General features: G+C 44.4%; 1 protein-coding gene across 4 annotated transcripts in view; it reads left to right on the forward strand.

Annotated features, from left to right (window-relative positions):
- PLXNA4 (plexin A4) overlaps positions 1-13,459 on the forward strand; it is a 623,585-nt gene that overhangs the window by 540,320 nt on the left and 69,806 nt on the right. For all 4 annotated transcript variants that reach the window (XM_081209755.1, XM_081209758.1, XM_081209756.1 and 1 more), the window contains 2 exons: positions 4,191-4,284; positions 12,922-13,155. In XM_081209755.1, the coding sequence (XP_081065881.1) occupies positions 4,191-4,284; positions 12,922-13,155 (328 nt within the window). The remainder of the gene's footprint in view (positions 1-4,190; positions 4,285-12,921; positions 13,156-13,459) is intronic.

The raw sequence follows: 13,459 nt of genomic DNA on the forward strand, positions 1-13,459 counted from the left end.
CTGACTGGGACTGCAGCTTGAGGGAATCTTCTCTTTTGGAAGGCAGCAGAGAGGGTAGAGACTTCATACTGGCATGGGCTGATTGTGGCTGTTTTTATTTCTTACTGTATTGAGGAATACGGATGTCTTTGTGTGCAAAGTCACATGTGGTCGATTTTCTCTGTTTTCTTTAAGTATGCTATTTAACAAAGAAAGCTTTTAAAAAGGTCACTGGGAAAAAGATGGTATATTGCATTTTTTCTGAAGGGGGGAAGGAAACATTCTCAGAGTTTTGATTAATTTTTTTTTCTCTCTTTTTTTTGAAGAAGAAGGAGAAGAAGAAAGCTTTTGGGTTTTTTGTTGTTTTTTTGCAGAAATCTCAACCCACGGTCCCCCCCCCATCCAATTTGAAACTATACTGGACCCTCCTTAGCTTTGCAAATGCGCTAGCAGTTTTATTGCTGCACCAGCACCGTATTTGCAGCTCCTGCAGAGTACTGTATTTTTCGCCCTGTAGGACACACTTTTCCCCCTCCAAAAATGAAGGGGAAATGTGTGTGTGTCCTATGGGGCAAATGCAGGCTTTCGCTGAAGCCTGGAGAGCGAGAGGGGTCGGTGCGCACCGACCCCTCTCGCTCCCCAGGCTTCAGGAAGCTATCCGCAAGCCGTGGGAGAGCTGCACGACTTCGCGCAGCTCTCCCACCTCTTGCGGAGAGCTGCCTGCACCCCGAAGCCTGGGGGGCGCTGAGCTCAGCACGTCCCAGGCTTTGAGCTTCGCGCAGCTCTCCCACGGCTTGCAGATAGCAGCCTGTTCTGGGGGCTGGGGTCGGGGGAAGCTCGGGCTTCCCTCATCCCAGCCCCGTGCCTGGGGGGGGGGGAATAATTCCCCCCACTTTATTCCCCCCCAAAAACCACTAGGTGCTCCCTATGGGCCAGTGCACCCTATGGGGCGAAAAATACGGTAGTCTAGCAGATCATCAGAGTCTTTTTCCTCTCCAGCTGTCAGCCTTTCCAGAGTTGATGGTTAGGAAAACTCATTGCAAACCCAGTTCAGTGTTTATTGCCTCAAGACTCAAGGCAAGTCAAACACACTATACAGTGTTACCTCTAGTTACAAACTTAATTTGTTCCAGAGGTCCGTTCTCAACCTGAAACTGTTCTTAACTAGAGGCGTACTTTCCCTAAAGGGGCCTCTTGCTGCCACTGCGCCGCCGGCACATGATTTCCGTTCTGATCCTGAGGCAAAGTTCTCAACTCGAGGGAACTCTTCCAGGTTAGCGGAGTTTGTAACCTGAAGTGTTTGTAACTCGAGGTACCACTGTATACACAAACTTAAGAGATGCTGGTCCATCATGGACTATTCTACAGTGGTACCTCAGGTTACAGACACTTCAGGTTACAGACTCCGCTAACCCAGAAATAGTACCTTGGGTTAAGAACTTTGCTTCAGGATGAGAACAGAAATTGTGTGGCTATGGCACGGTGGCAGCGGGAGGCCTCATTAGCTAAAGTGGTGCTTCAGGTTAAGAACAGTTTCAGGTTAAGTACGGACCTCCAGAATGAATTAAGTTCTTAACCCACGTTAAAGAGGTTAAAATGTAGAGATCCAAATATACAGAGAGATTTGCTTAATCCAACTCAGAATCTCAGTTCAGTTCTCCTTGCAACATGCTGCTGAGAGCAGCCTTGGCTTTATACTCCCTCCACACCAATGCTCATTCACACTTTTTTTGGAGAAAGAGAAGGTGGATAAGAAGTGCGAGAGGCCTTTGGCCTTGAGGTGTTTCATACATCCCACTGCAGCTGGCATCGTTTCCCAAACAGAATTCAGACATGGGGGAAGGTCAACTCATAACTGCCAACTTACAGATTTGAAAATAAGAGATCAGCAGCCAAAAGAAGGGATTTTCCCATCACAGGTATGTTCAACTTCTGAGCACCTCTGAGCCAAAGGCAGAAAGCCCAGCCAGCAGCCAAACAAAGCCTCAAGCGGTGGTTACCACAGTGCAGCAACCCGGCAAAGGGGATGCAGCAAGGAAAACCACCGTCACCTCTCCACTGGGAAGCACTGAGCAAAGGCGAATCCCCAGGCAACGTGGCCGATTTGATTGGCACAAAGCATGCAAGCTCCATCCCCAGTCATTCTTAGACTCCTTATTGGGTGAGCAACGCAGCCAAGCAACACAGTTGGAGCCTCCCTCCTCACTGGCCAGCAGGGAGGGAGGGAGAGGAGCTGCTTCCTTTGAAACCTGGGAAATTTAAGGGACATCATCAATAAGGGACATCAGCGGGACACGGCGCTGGGATAAGGGAGTTTCACGCCAAATAAGGGACGGTTGACAGACTAAGCAGTTTGTGCAATTTTGCCGCATTTCCAATATATTTGGGTGGCATGCATATTTGTGGCGTTTCCGTGCGCTGCTCTGGTTCGCCAGAAGCGGCTTAGTCATGCTGGCCACATGACCCGGAAGCTGTACGCCGGCTCCCTCGGCCAGTAAAGCGAGATGAGCGCCGCAACCCCAGAGTCGGCCACGACTGGACCTAATGGTCAGGGGTACCTTTACCTTTAAGGTAAAAGCACATAAGGCATTTAAGAACCATATTGTCAGGAAAGCATTGTTCAATGTCTGGATAAGATATAAAGACTTTTTGGAGAGTAAAACCCCAAGGTGGCTCTCACCTATGGAAGCGAAAGCTTTGAAAAAACTTAACATGGAGGCCAAATGGCCAAAATACTGGGAAATTTTAGAACAGGAAGGTGACAAATTGAAATTGCAGAGTTATGAGAAGTTTAAAAAGAAGGTGTGAGACTGGTTACATTATTTTAAAATAAGAGAGGTTTATAATTTGGATAAAAAAATTGGCTTCCAGGTGGAAAAATCAAAATTAGAAACAGAACTGTTAGAACCCAATGCTAAGATACTATCAAGAATGTACAATCTGCCGTTGAAATGGAATACTGAGGAAGAAACGGTAAAATCTGCAATGATAAAATGGGCACAAGATATAGGATATAATATTATGTTTGCTGACTGGCAGAAGTTGTGGACCACTGGGATTAAATTTACGGCATGTAATGCCCTAAGAGAGAATATTATGAAAATGATGTACAGGTGGTACATGACTCCAGTCAAGCTTGCAAAAATATATCATTTGCCCAATAACAAATGTTGGAAATATAAAGAAATTGAAGGAACATTCTTTCACCTTTGGTGGACGTGCCCAAGGATTAAGGCTTTCTGGGAGATGATCTATAATGAAATGAAAAAGGTATTTAAATATACTTTCCTGAAGAAACCAGAGGCCTTTCTCCTGGGCATAGTTGGCCAATCGGTGCTAAAGAAGGATAGAACTTTCTTTATGTACGCTACAGCAGCAGCAAGAATTCTCATTGCAAAGCATTGGAAGACGCAAGACCTACCCACCTTGGAAGAATGGCAGATGCAACTAATAGACTATATGGAAATGGCGGAAATGACTGGCAGAATCCGAGACCAGGGAGAAGAGTCGGTGGAAGAAGATTGGAGGAAATTTAAAACTTATTTACAGAAATATTGTAAAATTTTTGAATGCTGATGACATTGAAATGAATTGAAGGGGTTCTAGCAACAAGGTAAAATGTAAGATGGGATTGATAATAGATAAACTAATAGGATATGAATTTGCTGAACCAATTCTTAAAAGGGATACAAAAAAGGGAGGCGTTAGGAAGTCAGGAAAATAAGTTAACTAAAGATGAGAAATCAAGAAAGAGGGACTTTTGTTTTCTTTTATATGTGTTTTTTCTTCTTCTTTTTGTGTTTAATGTTTGTATTTTTGTATTTTGTAATTTTGTATTTTTCTGAACTTTTCTATTGATAAAACTTAATAAAATATTAATGAAAAAAAACAAAAAACAATTTTGCTGCATTTCCAAATCACACCAATCGAGCTGCATCCATTGTCCAAGTTGACCCCACCCACCCAAAAGTATGTCAGTTTTGCCCACTCCCCGAAAAGTCACTGATGACGTCACACACTCCACTTTCATGGGGGATGAGCAGTGAAGTGAAATGTTTAGGTCCAGGTCAAACAAAAACCAAGGGGAGTGGATTTCTATCTCTGCGGACATTTACTCTCTGACTTTATTCTGGGTAAGCATCCATAGGCATGATTTGGGAGATTTCAGCTGATTTTCCTCCCCCTTTCCTTTCCTTTTATCTCTCCATCAGTGGAAATACACCCATTACAGTGCGGGGCACGAACTTGGACCTCATCCAGAACCCTCAGATCCGGGCGAAGTACGGTGGAAAAGAGCACATCAACGTGAGTATGGGAGTCGATAAAACAGATACGAGCTGTCCAAAAAATAGGGAGAGAAAAACACTGGGGTTGAATCGCATAAGATGAACCTGGTTTGCTGGATCAGGCCAATGGCCCATCTAGTCCAGGATCCGGTTCTCACAGTGGGGAAACCAGGTACTCATGGGAAACCTGCAAGCAGGACCATCATGGTAGCCAACAACCTGGTGTCCCATGGAGAAGCCCACAAACAGGGATCTACTCACTTGTGATACCCAATGACTTTTATTCAGAAGAATTGCTGCCTCCAAGCATGGAGACAGAACATAGCCATCATGGCTAGCCTCCATTGATAGGCTTATCCTCCATGACTTTGTCTTCTCCGCTTTGAAAGTCATTAAACATGGTGGCCGCTATGGCCAAAAGGCTACCATTGCTGCACTGGGAAGATAAATTTACAGCTCCATTTAATCAATGGATTGAAGATATGAGTACACTTGGTACTTATGAGTGCATTGCTTATAGACATAGGCTTTGCCTGGATGAGTATAATAAAATTTGGAACCATTTATACAACATAAAGGTAAAGGTAAAGGGACCCCTGACCATTAGGTCCTGTCATGATTGACTCTGGGGTTGCAGTGTTCATCTCGCTTTATTGGCTGAGGGAGCTGGCGTACAGTTTCCAGGTCATGTGGCCAGCATGACTAAGCCGCTTCTGGCAAACCAGAGCAGCGCACAGAAACGCCGTTTACCTTCCCACCAGCGAGGTACCTATTTATCTACTTGCACTTTGACGTGCTTTTGAACTGCTAGGTTGGCAGGAGCAGGGACCGAGCAATGGGAGCTCACCCCATCGCGGGGATTCGAACCGCCGACCTTCTGATTGGCAAGTCCTAGGCTCTGTGGTTTAACCCACAGCGCCACCCGTGTCCCAGGTTTATGCAACATATAATAAGTTAAATATAATAAGTTAAATATATACATATATACATATGTGTGTGTTTAGGTCATAACAGTATCTATATATTAGATAGGTATATATGGAATTGTAATAGTTAATTTTTATAGTGCTGTAGTATACCTTTCTTTCTTTTTCTTTCTTTCACATTCTCAGTTTTTATTCCTATTCTATGTCATTTATTTATAGTGTTGTTAAAACAAGGATAATAATAAAAATTAAAGATGGTGGCCGTTGTTGCCTATTGCGGGAGCAAGCGCCATAGTTTGACTATGAGTTGTGTCACGATTTTCCAGTGTTCAGCTTCATTGAATGTCCAAGAGTTGTCGTATTATATGAGAGAGGGGGGGAAGAAAGGGGGGGAACTATTCACTTTCTCCATTCCAATTTTATCCACTTCTGTCATGTCACTTCTTATTCTCCTTCTCTGTAAATGAAAATTGGTCCAGTGGAGATGTATTGTGGAGCCATCACCACCATACCGATGCTTTTGGCAACTGTTTCCAAATTCAATTCAAATTTCCTACTCTTTGTGAGTTGTGCACGTTGTGAAATTTACCGCCAGCTGTCCTGTTTCATTCTAGTTTATGTCAATCTAGGCTACACTCAACTAGCATTGGCCAGTTTGGATGGTTTTAAAATGTGATTAGACAAATCCAGGGAGGTTGCAGCTATTAACAGCCTACTGGCCAGGATGATCAGAGGCAGTGTGTGTCTGAATTCCAGTGGATGGAGTGCAACATCTGTTGCATTCAAGTCCCGACTTGGGCTTCCCATAGGCATCTGCTTGCCATTGTTGTACTTATTTTAAGGTTTTATCTTACATTTGTGGACTTCCCTGAGATCTTAGGATGAAGAATGGTATACATATTTAATAAAATAGTAATAAATTTAAAAAATCTTCAGTTCTATTTATCACACCAGAATGCAAGAAACAGATGAAACCCAGGATCTAATCTTAATACACGGTTATTTTAAACCAGTTAGCTTTCAAAACTACTTTTGCCCACCCAGAACTCTAAGGACAGTGGCAGACCTTGGGCTTTCAACTTTCAGTGGTGCCCTGTACGACACCAATATTTGGCTTCCCCTGCCCCACCTCTCACCTTCTTTGTTGTGGGGCCCTGTAGGTAAAAAGTAAAGGACCCCTGGACGGTTAAGTCCAGTCAAAGGCGACTAAGGGGCATGGCGCTCATCTCGCTTTCAGGCCGAGGGAGCTGCCATATGCCCGCAGACAGCTTTCTGGGTCATGTGGCCGGTGTGACTAAACAGCTTCTGGCGCAGCGGGACACTGTGATGGAAACCAGAATCCACGAAAATGCTATTTACCTTCCTGCTGCAGTGGTACCTATTTATCTACTTGGGCTTTCGAACTGCTAGGTTGGCAGGAGCTGGGACAGAGCAACGGGAGCTCACCCCGTTGTGTGGATTCGAACCCCTGACCTTCCACTTGGTAAGCCCAACGGGTTCAGTGGTTTAGACCACAGTGCCACCTGCATCCCTGGGGCCCCGGCAGCACCCTCTCAACTCAATGCCCACTGCAGGTGAACTGGTCTCACTCCCCTAAATCTGCCTCTACTAAGGATAAGGATCAGACAGAAATTATTAAACCCAAGTTGACTCCTTAAAAAATAATTTAAAAAATGGTTTCTCTAAGGATACAGTGGAGGGAGTTCAGAAGATGAAGATTAGTTAAATGTAAATATATTTAGGATCAGAACTTGAAATGACTAGACTTCTGAGCTGGGGATAATGGAGAAGAAACACCTTTATTTACTCGGTTGGTGCATAATCACTGCACTAACCTCACTGCTGTGAACTTAGCAGCTCTGTTCTACCAAGTGAGCTGCGTCTGAATGATGCTGTGCAGAGGGCAGCATGCCCAATTCCCCCATTCAGTTCTATGGTGCAAAGTAAATGGTCTTCAATGGCCAAGACCAGGAAAAAGGACTAACCCAACTGAAATATTCTCGGAGTCGAGTGTGGATGTCATGCTCTTTATTCAGCTCATAGAAGTGAGGAATTGAGGTTCCCTCGAAATTTCTGCTTTATATACATTATTTACACAATGGGCCCCACGTGATTGGCTAAATCTGGGATTCTCCTGTAGGCCAATCAGGTTGCGGATTCACTTCCACCTGGAGTTGGATTGGGTGGCTCCTGCGGACCAATCAGACTGCTGCATTCTGAATCCTATTGTTTTAGGACCAATCAGACTGCTGCATTCTGAATCCTGTTGTTCTAGGACCAATCAGACTGCTGCATTTGGATCCTAGCTGCTTCTGAATCCTGTTGTTCTAGGACCAATCAGACTGCTGCATTTGGATCCTAGCTGCATTCTGAATCCTGTTGTTCTAGGACCAATCAGACTGCTGCATTTGGATCCTATTCAACTCAGTACATAACACCAACTGTGTCCCCCACAAAAGTGAGGGACTTCTAGTCACTCCAAGGAAACCTGGCGGCCCGTGTGTGTGTGTGTGAGAGAGAGAGAGAAATGTGTTGCTGTGCACACACTGAAGAACGATATATCGCGCCCCCGGGGGTCCCTACAGCATCCTGACTCCTCCTGGCCATTCCTGCAATGGACATTTTGTTGATATGATATAAACCCCAGTACCATCTTTTCTGCAGAAAGATGGCAGTTAAGAGCCAGGGCATTCCGTGCTGGTCTTGTGAGCTTTTTCATTCTGCAGCAGGATGAACTCTGCATGCCAAGCCAGCACATCTGCGAGGCCAGTCTTGAGTTGTGTCACTTCTGATTTAGCTCAACACGATTGCTCCGTGGAGCTGGCATAGAACCTAATGGAGAATGGCTTGGCCTATTTCACTGGCGAGATTGAATACAGAGGGTGGGGGACAGAGAAAGAGAGAGGGAAGGAGGAGGAGGTTGGCTGCAGAAGGTCTTCGTGTTTCTAGCTGATTAGAAGTGCCAGTTCAGAGAAGGACTCTCAGGCCTGAATTCTGTTCCGTTCTGGGGTTTTTTGCAACCCAAGATTCTGTTAAAACAAGTAGGTCTTCTGATGCTAACGAAACATGCCAACACTTTGCAGGAGCTTCTGCAAAGCTCTGCATTTTTTTTGCGAGCTTCTTTGCATAGCAAGAGGTGGCAACATCATGCCACCTTCCTCAGATCCCTCCTGCTTTGGGCAAGACATCTGGTGCTTGCCACATTCTGGTGTAATGGAGCCAAAGTTTAAACATGTTGATGGCTGCAGTCCTGTAGAGACTTACCCTGGGAATAACAGAGTAATCCAACCCCCCTATATCTCATTCTGGAGGAAGTTTGGTTGAAGTAGAGAAGCCAGTCTGTCGAGGTCTGTCTGGCTCGGTTGGCTCTGGGGGCAAGGAGAGTCTGTCATGGAGATCCCCACTTTGCCTGCTGAAATCATGAATTGGCAGATGCTTCATGGCTGGGACTGATGGGAGTGGTAGTCAAAAACACATGGAGGGCTTCTTCTTTGTTTGTTTCTTCTTTGGCGATCACTCGTACCCAAGTAAGATTGTCTTCCATAAACACGGTTTTAACAACGAGTCCGGAAGTGACTGTGGAGGCCAATTCTGGATCCACACGTCCTTCCACAGTGGGGACATAGGTTTCCAGGAGGGAGTTGATCCTGGTGAGGGTTTGCCAAGCGTGCCGTCATCTTAGCATGTTTCTCCCTTGCATCCTGAATTTGAGTGTCTTCAAAACCCATGACACCTTTGGTAAAGGCCGTTCTCCAACTGGAGCGCTTGCAGGCCAGTGTTTCCCAGTTGTCGGCATTTATACTACATTTTTAAAGATTTGCCTTGAGGGAGTCTTTAAACCTCTTCTGTTGACCGCCAGCATTACGCTTTCTATTTTTAAGTTCGGGATAGAGTAGTTGCTTTGGAAGACGATAATCAGGCATCCGCACAACATGACCAGTCCAACAAAGTTGATGTTGAAGAATCATTGCTTTGATACTGGTGTTCTTTGCTTCTTCCAGTACACTGGTATTAATTTGCCTGTCTTCCCAAGTGACGTGTAAAACTGCAACATGACTTTCTTATTGATTCATGTTCATTTGCTTTAGCCCCAGGCCAAAATCAAAACAATAGCAGTAGCTAATGCCAGGCTCAGAGAAGTTTCCTAATACTACAAACCCTGGTAAATATATCCAGGGATATAATCGAGATAACTGTCAGGCACATTCACTTTAATGGATTCTAACACAACAGAGGCAAAAGAAGCCATTATCTGCTTGCTTGCTTGCTTCTTCCTGGTTTGTTTTTTCATCCAGTCATTTGCAAGTAAAGCCACTGCCTTTTCAAATGCTTAACCAATAATTACAATCTTTCAAGGGCAACATAAGAAAGCTTCCCCAGTCATCTGCCACAAAGGGCGAGAAAACAAAGTAGGTTTCTTTGCAAACAGAAGCAGGTAAATGGTATATAATAAGAATCAGAATAAGCAATGGTAGCACAGGTCTTCGGTAATCTTGTATAAGTCTTATCAGAAACATGAGAACATAAGAAGAACCGGCTGGGTCAGGCTGATGACCCATCTAGTCCCACATCTAGCTGTTCTCATGGTATCCAGCTAGTTGCGGGTCGAGGTCCCCAGGGCCACCCCAATAATTCACACCTCACACAGAATTTTTGTTTAAGATTTTTGGCATAATTTTGGCCACAACTTTATTAAAATACAAATTTGTGAGTGGTTGCTTAGGCATTGGTTGCGACTAGCTGCCCCCACCGTGGGGGACAGACTGACATTCCGCACAATGCGAAAGTCAGAATAGGGACTACACTTGGGGGTAGCGTCGGAGCAGGGAACCTGCCCTCAGCCCTCCCCAAATGCAACCAGGAGCTCATTGCTACGGCCCGAGCCCCCTTGACAGAGTGGACAAGCAATAGTTAGCCCCCGATTCCTTTAACGGAATCCCTCGCAGCAGCAGCATTAGAGGGGCAGGCACAGCCAATCCATGCCCCTCAACCAACCAAACCATAAACCAATGCCTAACCGTGAACCCTACAAGTTGTGGCGATTTGCTACGCAGTAGGCAAAAACCAAATGGCCCCAGCCAATCAGCCAGATGGACAAAATTCCTACCGGACCCCTGCCCCAAAGCAGACGACCCCATGACAGGCATAGCAAGGTCAAAGCGAACAACCCTATTCTAGGGAGGGAGGGACGGGCAATCCGATGCATGGGTGAAAAGAGGAAGCCCTAGCCTAGTGCAAGAAGTTTTAGCATTTTTGGCTGCCAGTCAACAAATGGCAACATTAACTCCTTCCCAACAACAAGGGAAACCCCAATCGCATCAGTGGCCAACGGTCAATTAGCCCGCCCCCCAACTTTGGAGTGTCCTGGCGGCCCCCACCACAACACGTGCTCTCCGTGAAGGAGAGCACGCTTTGCCTGTGGGACACCAGCATTCCCCTCTCCTGTGGTTTCTAGCAACTGGTATTCAGAAGCATAGCTGTCTCCAGATATGGCGGCAGAGCAAAGCCATCACTGCGAGTAGCCACTGATATCCCTCACCTCCATGGATTTGTGGGATCTTCTTTTAAAGCTATCTAATAATAATAATAATAATAATAATAATAATAATAATAATAATAATAATAAATTTTATTTATACCCTGCCCACCCCAGCCAAGACCGGGCTCTGGGCAGCTAACACCCAATATAAAATCAATTAATTGAATTACAACTTAAAAACAAGATTAAAATACAACATTAAATCATTAAAATACAGCCTCATTTCAGTGGAAACTCAAATCAAAAACTTTTTGGGGGATGAAAATGTCAAATCTTCACCAAGGCTAACTATCCAGACTGGTCCTACATGGGCCAGAAAAAAGCCAGGGAAGTCCCCAAATAGGAGTTCCATCACAAAAGGAGAAAGGAAAAAAAGAAAGAGAGACTTTTTGGAGAGTAAAACCCCAAGGTGGCTATCACCTATGGAAGCGAAAGCTTTGAAAAAACTTAACATGGAGGCCAAATGGCCAAAATACTGGGAAATTTTAGAACAGGAAGGTGACAAATTGAAATTGCAGTTATGACAAGCTTAAAGAGAAGGTGCGAGACTGGTTACATTATTTTCAAATAAGAGAGGTTTATAACTTGGATAAAAAAATTGGTTTCCAGGTGGAAAAATCAAAGTTAGAAACAGAGCTGTTAGAACCCAATGCTAAGATACTATCAAGAATGTACAATCTGCTGTTGAAATGGAATACTGAGGAAGAAACGGTAAAATCTGCAATGATAAAATGGGCACAAGATATATTATGTTTGCTGACTGGGAGAAGTTGTGGACCGCCGGGATTAAATTTACGGCATGTAATGCCCTAAGAGAGAATATTATGAAAATGACGTATAGGTGGTACATGACTCCAGTCAAGCTTGCAAAAATATATCATTTGCCCGACAATAAATGCTGGAAATGTAAAGAAACTGAAGGTACATTCTTTCACCTTTGGTGGACGTGTCCAAAGATTAAGGCTTTCTGGGAGATGATTTATAATGAAATGAAAAAGGTATTTAAATATACCTTCCTGAAGAAACCAGAGGCCTTTCTCCTGGGCATAGTTGGCCAATTGGTGTTAAAGAAGGATAGAACTTTCTTTATGTACGCTACAGCAGCAGCAAGAACTCTCATCGCAAAGCATTGGAAGACACAAGAGTTACCCACCCTGGAAGAATGGCATACGCAACTAATAGACTACATGGAAATGGCTGAAATGACTGGCAGAATCCGAGACCAGGAAGAAAAGTTGGTGGAAGAAGATTGGAGGAAATTTAAAACTTATTTACAGAAACACTGCAAAATTTTTGAATGTTGATGATGTTGAAATGAATTGAAGGGGTTCTAGCAACAAGGTAAAATGTAAGATGGGATTGATAATAGATAAACTAATTGGATATGAATTTGCTGAACCAATTTTTTAAAAAAGGGACACAAAAAAGGGAGGCGTGAGGAAGTCAGGAAAATAAGTTAACTAAAGATGAGAAATTAAAAAAGAGGGAGTTTTGTTTTTTCTATGTGTTTTTTTTCTTTTTCTTTTTTCTCTTCTCTTTTGTGTTTAATGTTTGTATTTTTGTATTTTGTAACTTTGTATTTTTCTGTTTTTGTATTTTCTGAATTTCTTTATTGATAAAACTTAATAAAATATTAAACAAAAACAAAAACAAATTGATTCTAAGCCAAAGGCTAGGCAGAACAACTCTGTCTTACAGGCCCTACGGAAAGAAATCAGATCCTGCAGGGCCCTGGTCTCATGAGGCAGAGCGTTCCACCAGGCCAGAGCCAGTGTTGAAAAGGCCCTGGTTCTGGTTGAGGCTAATCTGATTTCCTTAGGGCCTGGGACCTCTAGGGTGTTGCTATTTATGGGCCTTAAGGTCCTCTGTGGGGCACACCAGGAGAGGCGGTCCCATAGGTACGAGGGTCCTAGGTCGTGACCATCACTGCCTCCTATGAGATCAACTTCAATAGTCCAACTAGGTGCTGCATTAAGAAGTACTTTGCTTCACCTGTCCTGATAAAAGTCATAAATCATCATCATCATCACCACCATCTTATGGTTGAGATGAGATTTTTGAATGCCGGTCACCTTGGTTACTTGTGCATCTGATAATTCCACCCTCTGCCCAGATATTGATATGGCTTTGTAACCTATTCCATGATCCTGCTAAACTGCACTTGCACCCCCTATTGGATTGTGCGTTTCAGGTTTGTGAAGTGCAGAACGACACAGAGATGATCTGCCAAGCACCAGCGGTGGAACCAAATAACCAGACCGACCCTCCTGTGTGGCCAGATGAGTTTGGCTTCATCTTGGACAACGTCCACTCCTTGCTGATCCTTGAGAAACCCAACTTCACCTACTACCCAAACCCCATCTTTGAGGCTTTCAATCCCTCTGGGATTTTGGAGCTGAAGCCAGGGACCCCTGTGATATTAAAGGTACGGCGAGAGGAAGTGGTGGTCCAAAAATGAAACCACGCCATCCATTTCCTAGTGAACCCCCAAATTTCTAGTGAAGCGTGATGCCCTTTTGACTAAATTCTCATGTTATCACGTTAGTTCAGATGAACATAAAAGGTAAAGGGACCCCTGACCATTAGGTCCAGTCATGGCCGACTCTGGGGTTTTGGCGCTCATCTCGCTTTATTGGCTGAGGGAGCTGGCGTACAGCTTCCGGGTCATGTGGCCAGCATGACTAAGCCACTTCTGGTGAACCAGAGCAGCACACGGAAAAGCTGTTTAC

The sequence above is a fragment of the Podarcis bocagei genome (genome assembly GCF_964188305.1).
Source record: "Podarcis bocagei genome assembly, chromosome: 10".
NCBI lineage: Eukaryota > Metazoa > Chordata > Lepidosauria > Squamata > Lacertidae > Podarcis > Podarcis bocagei.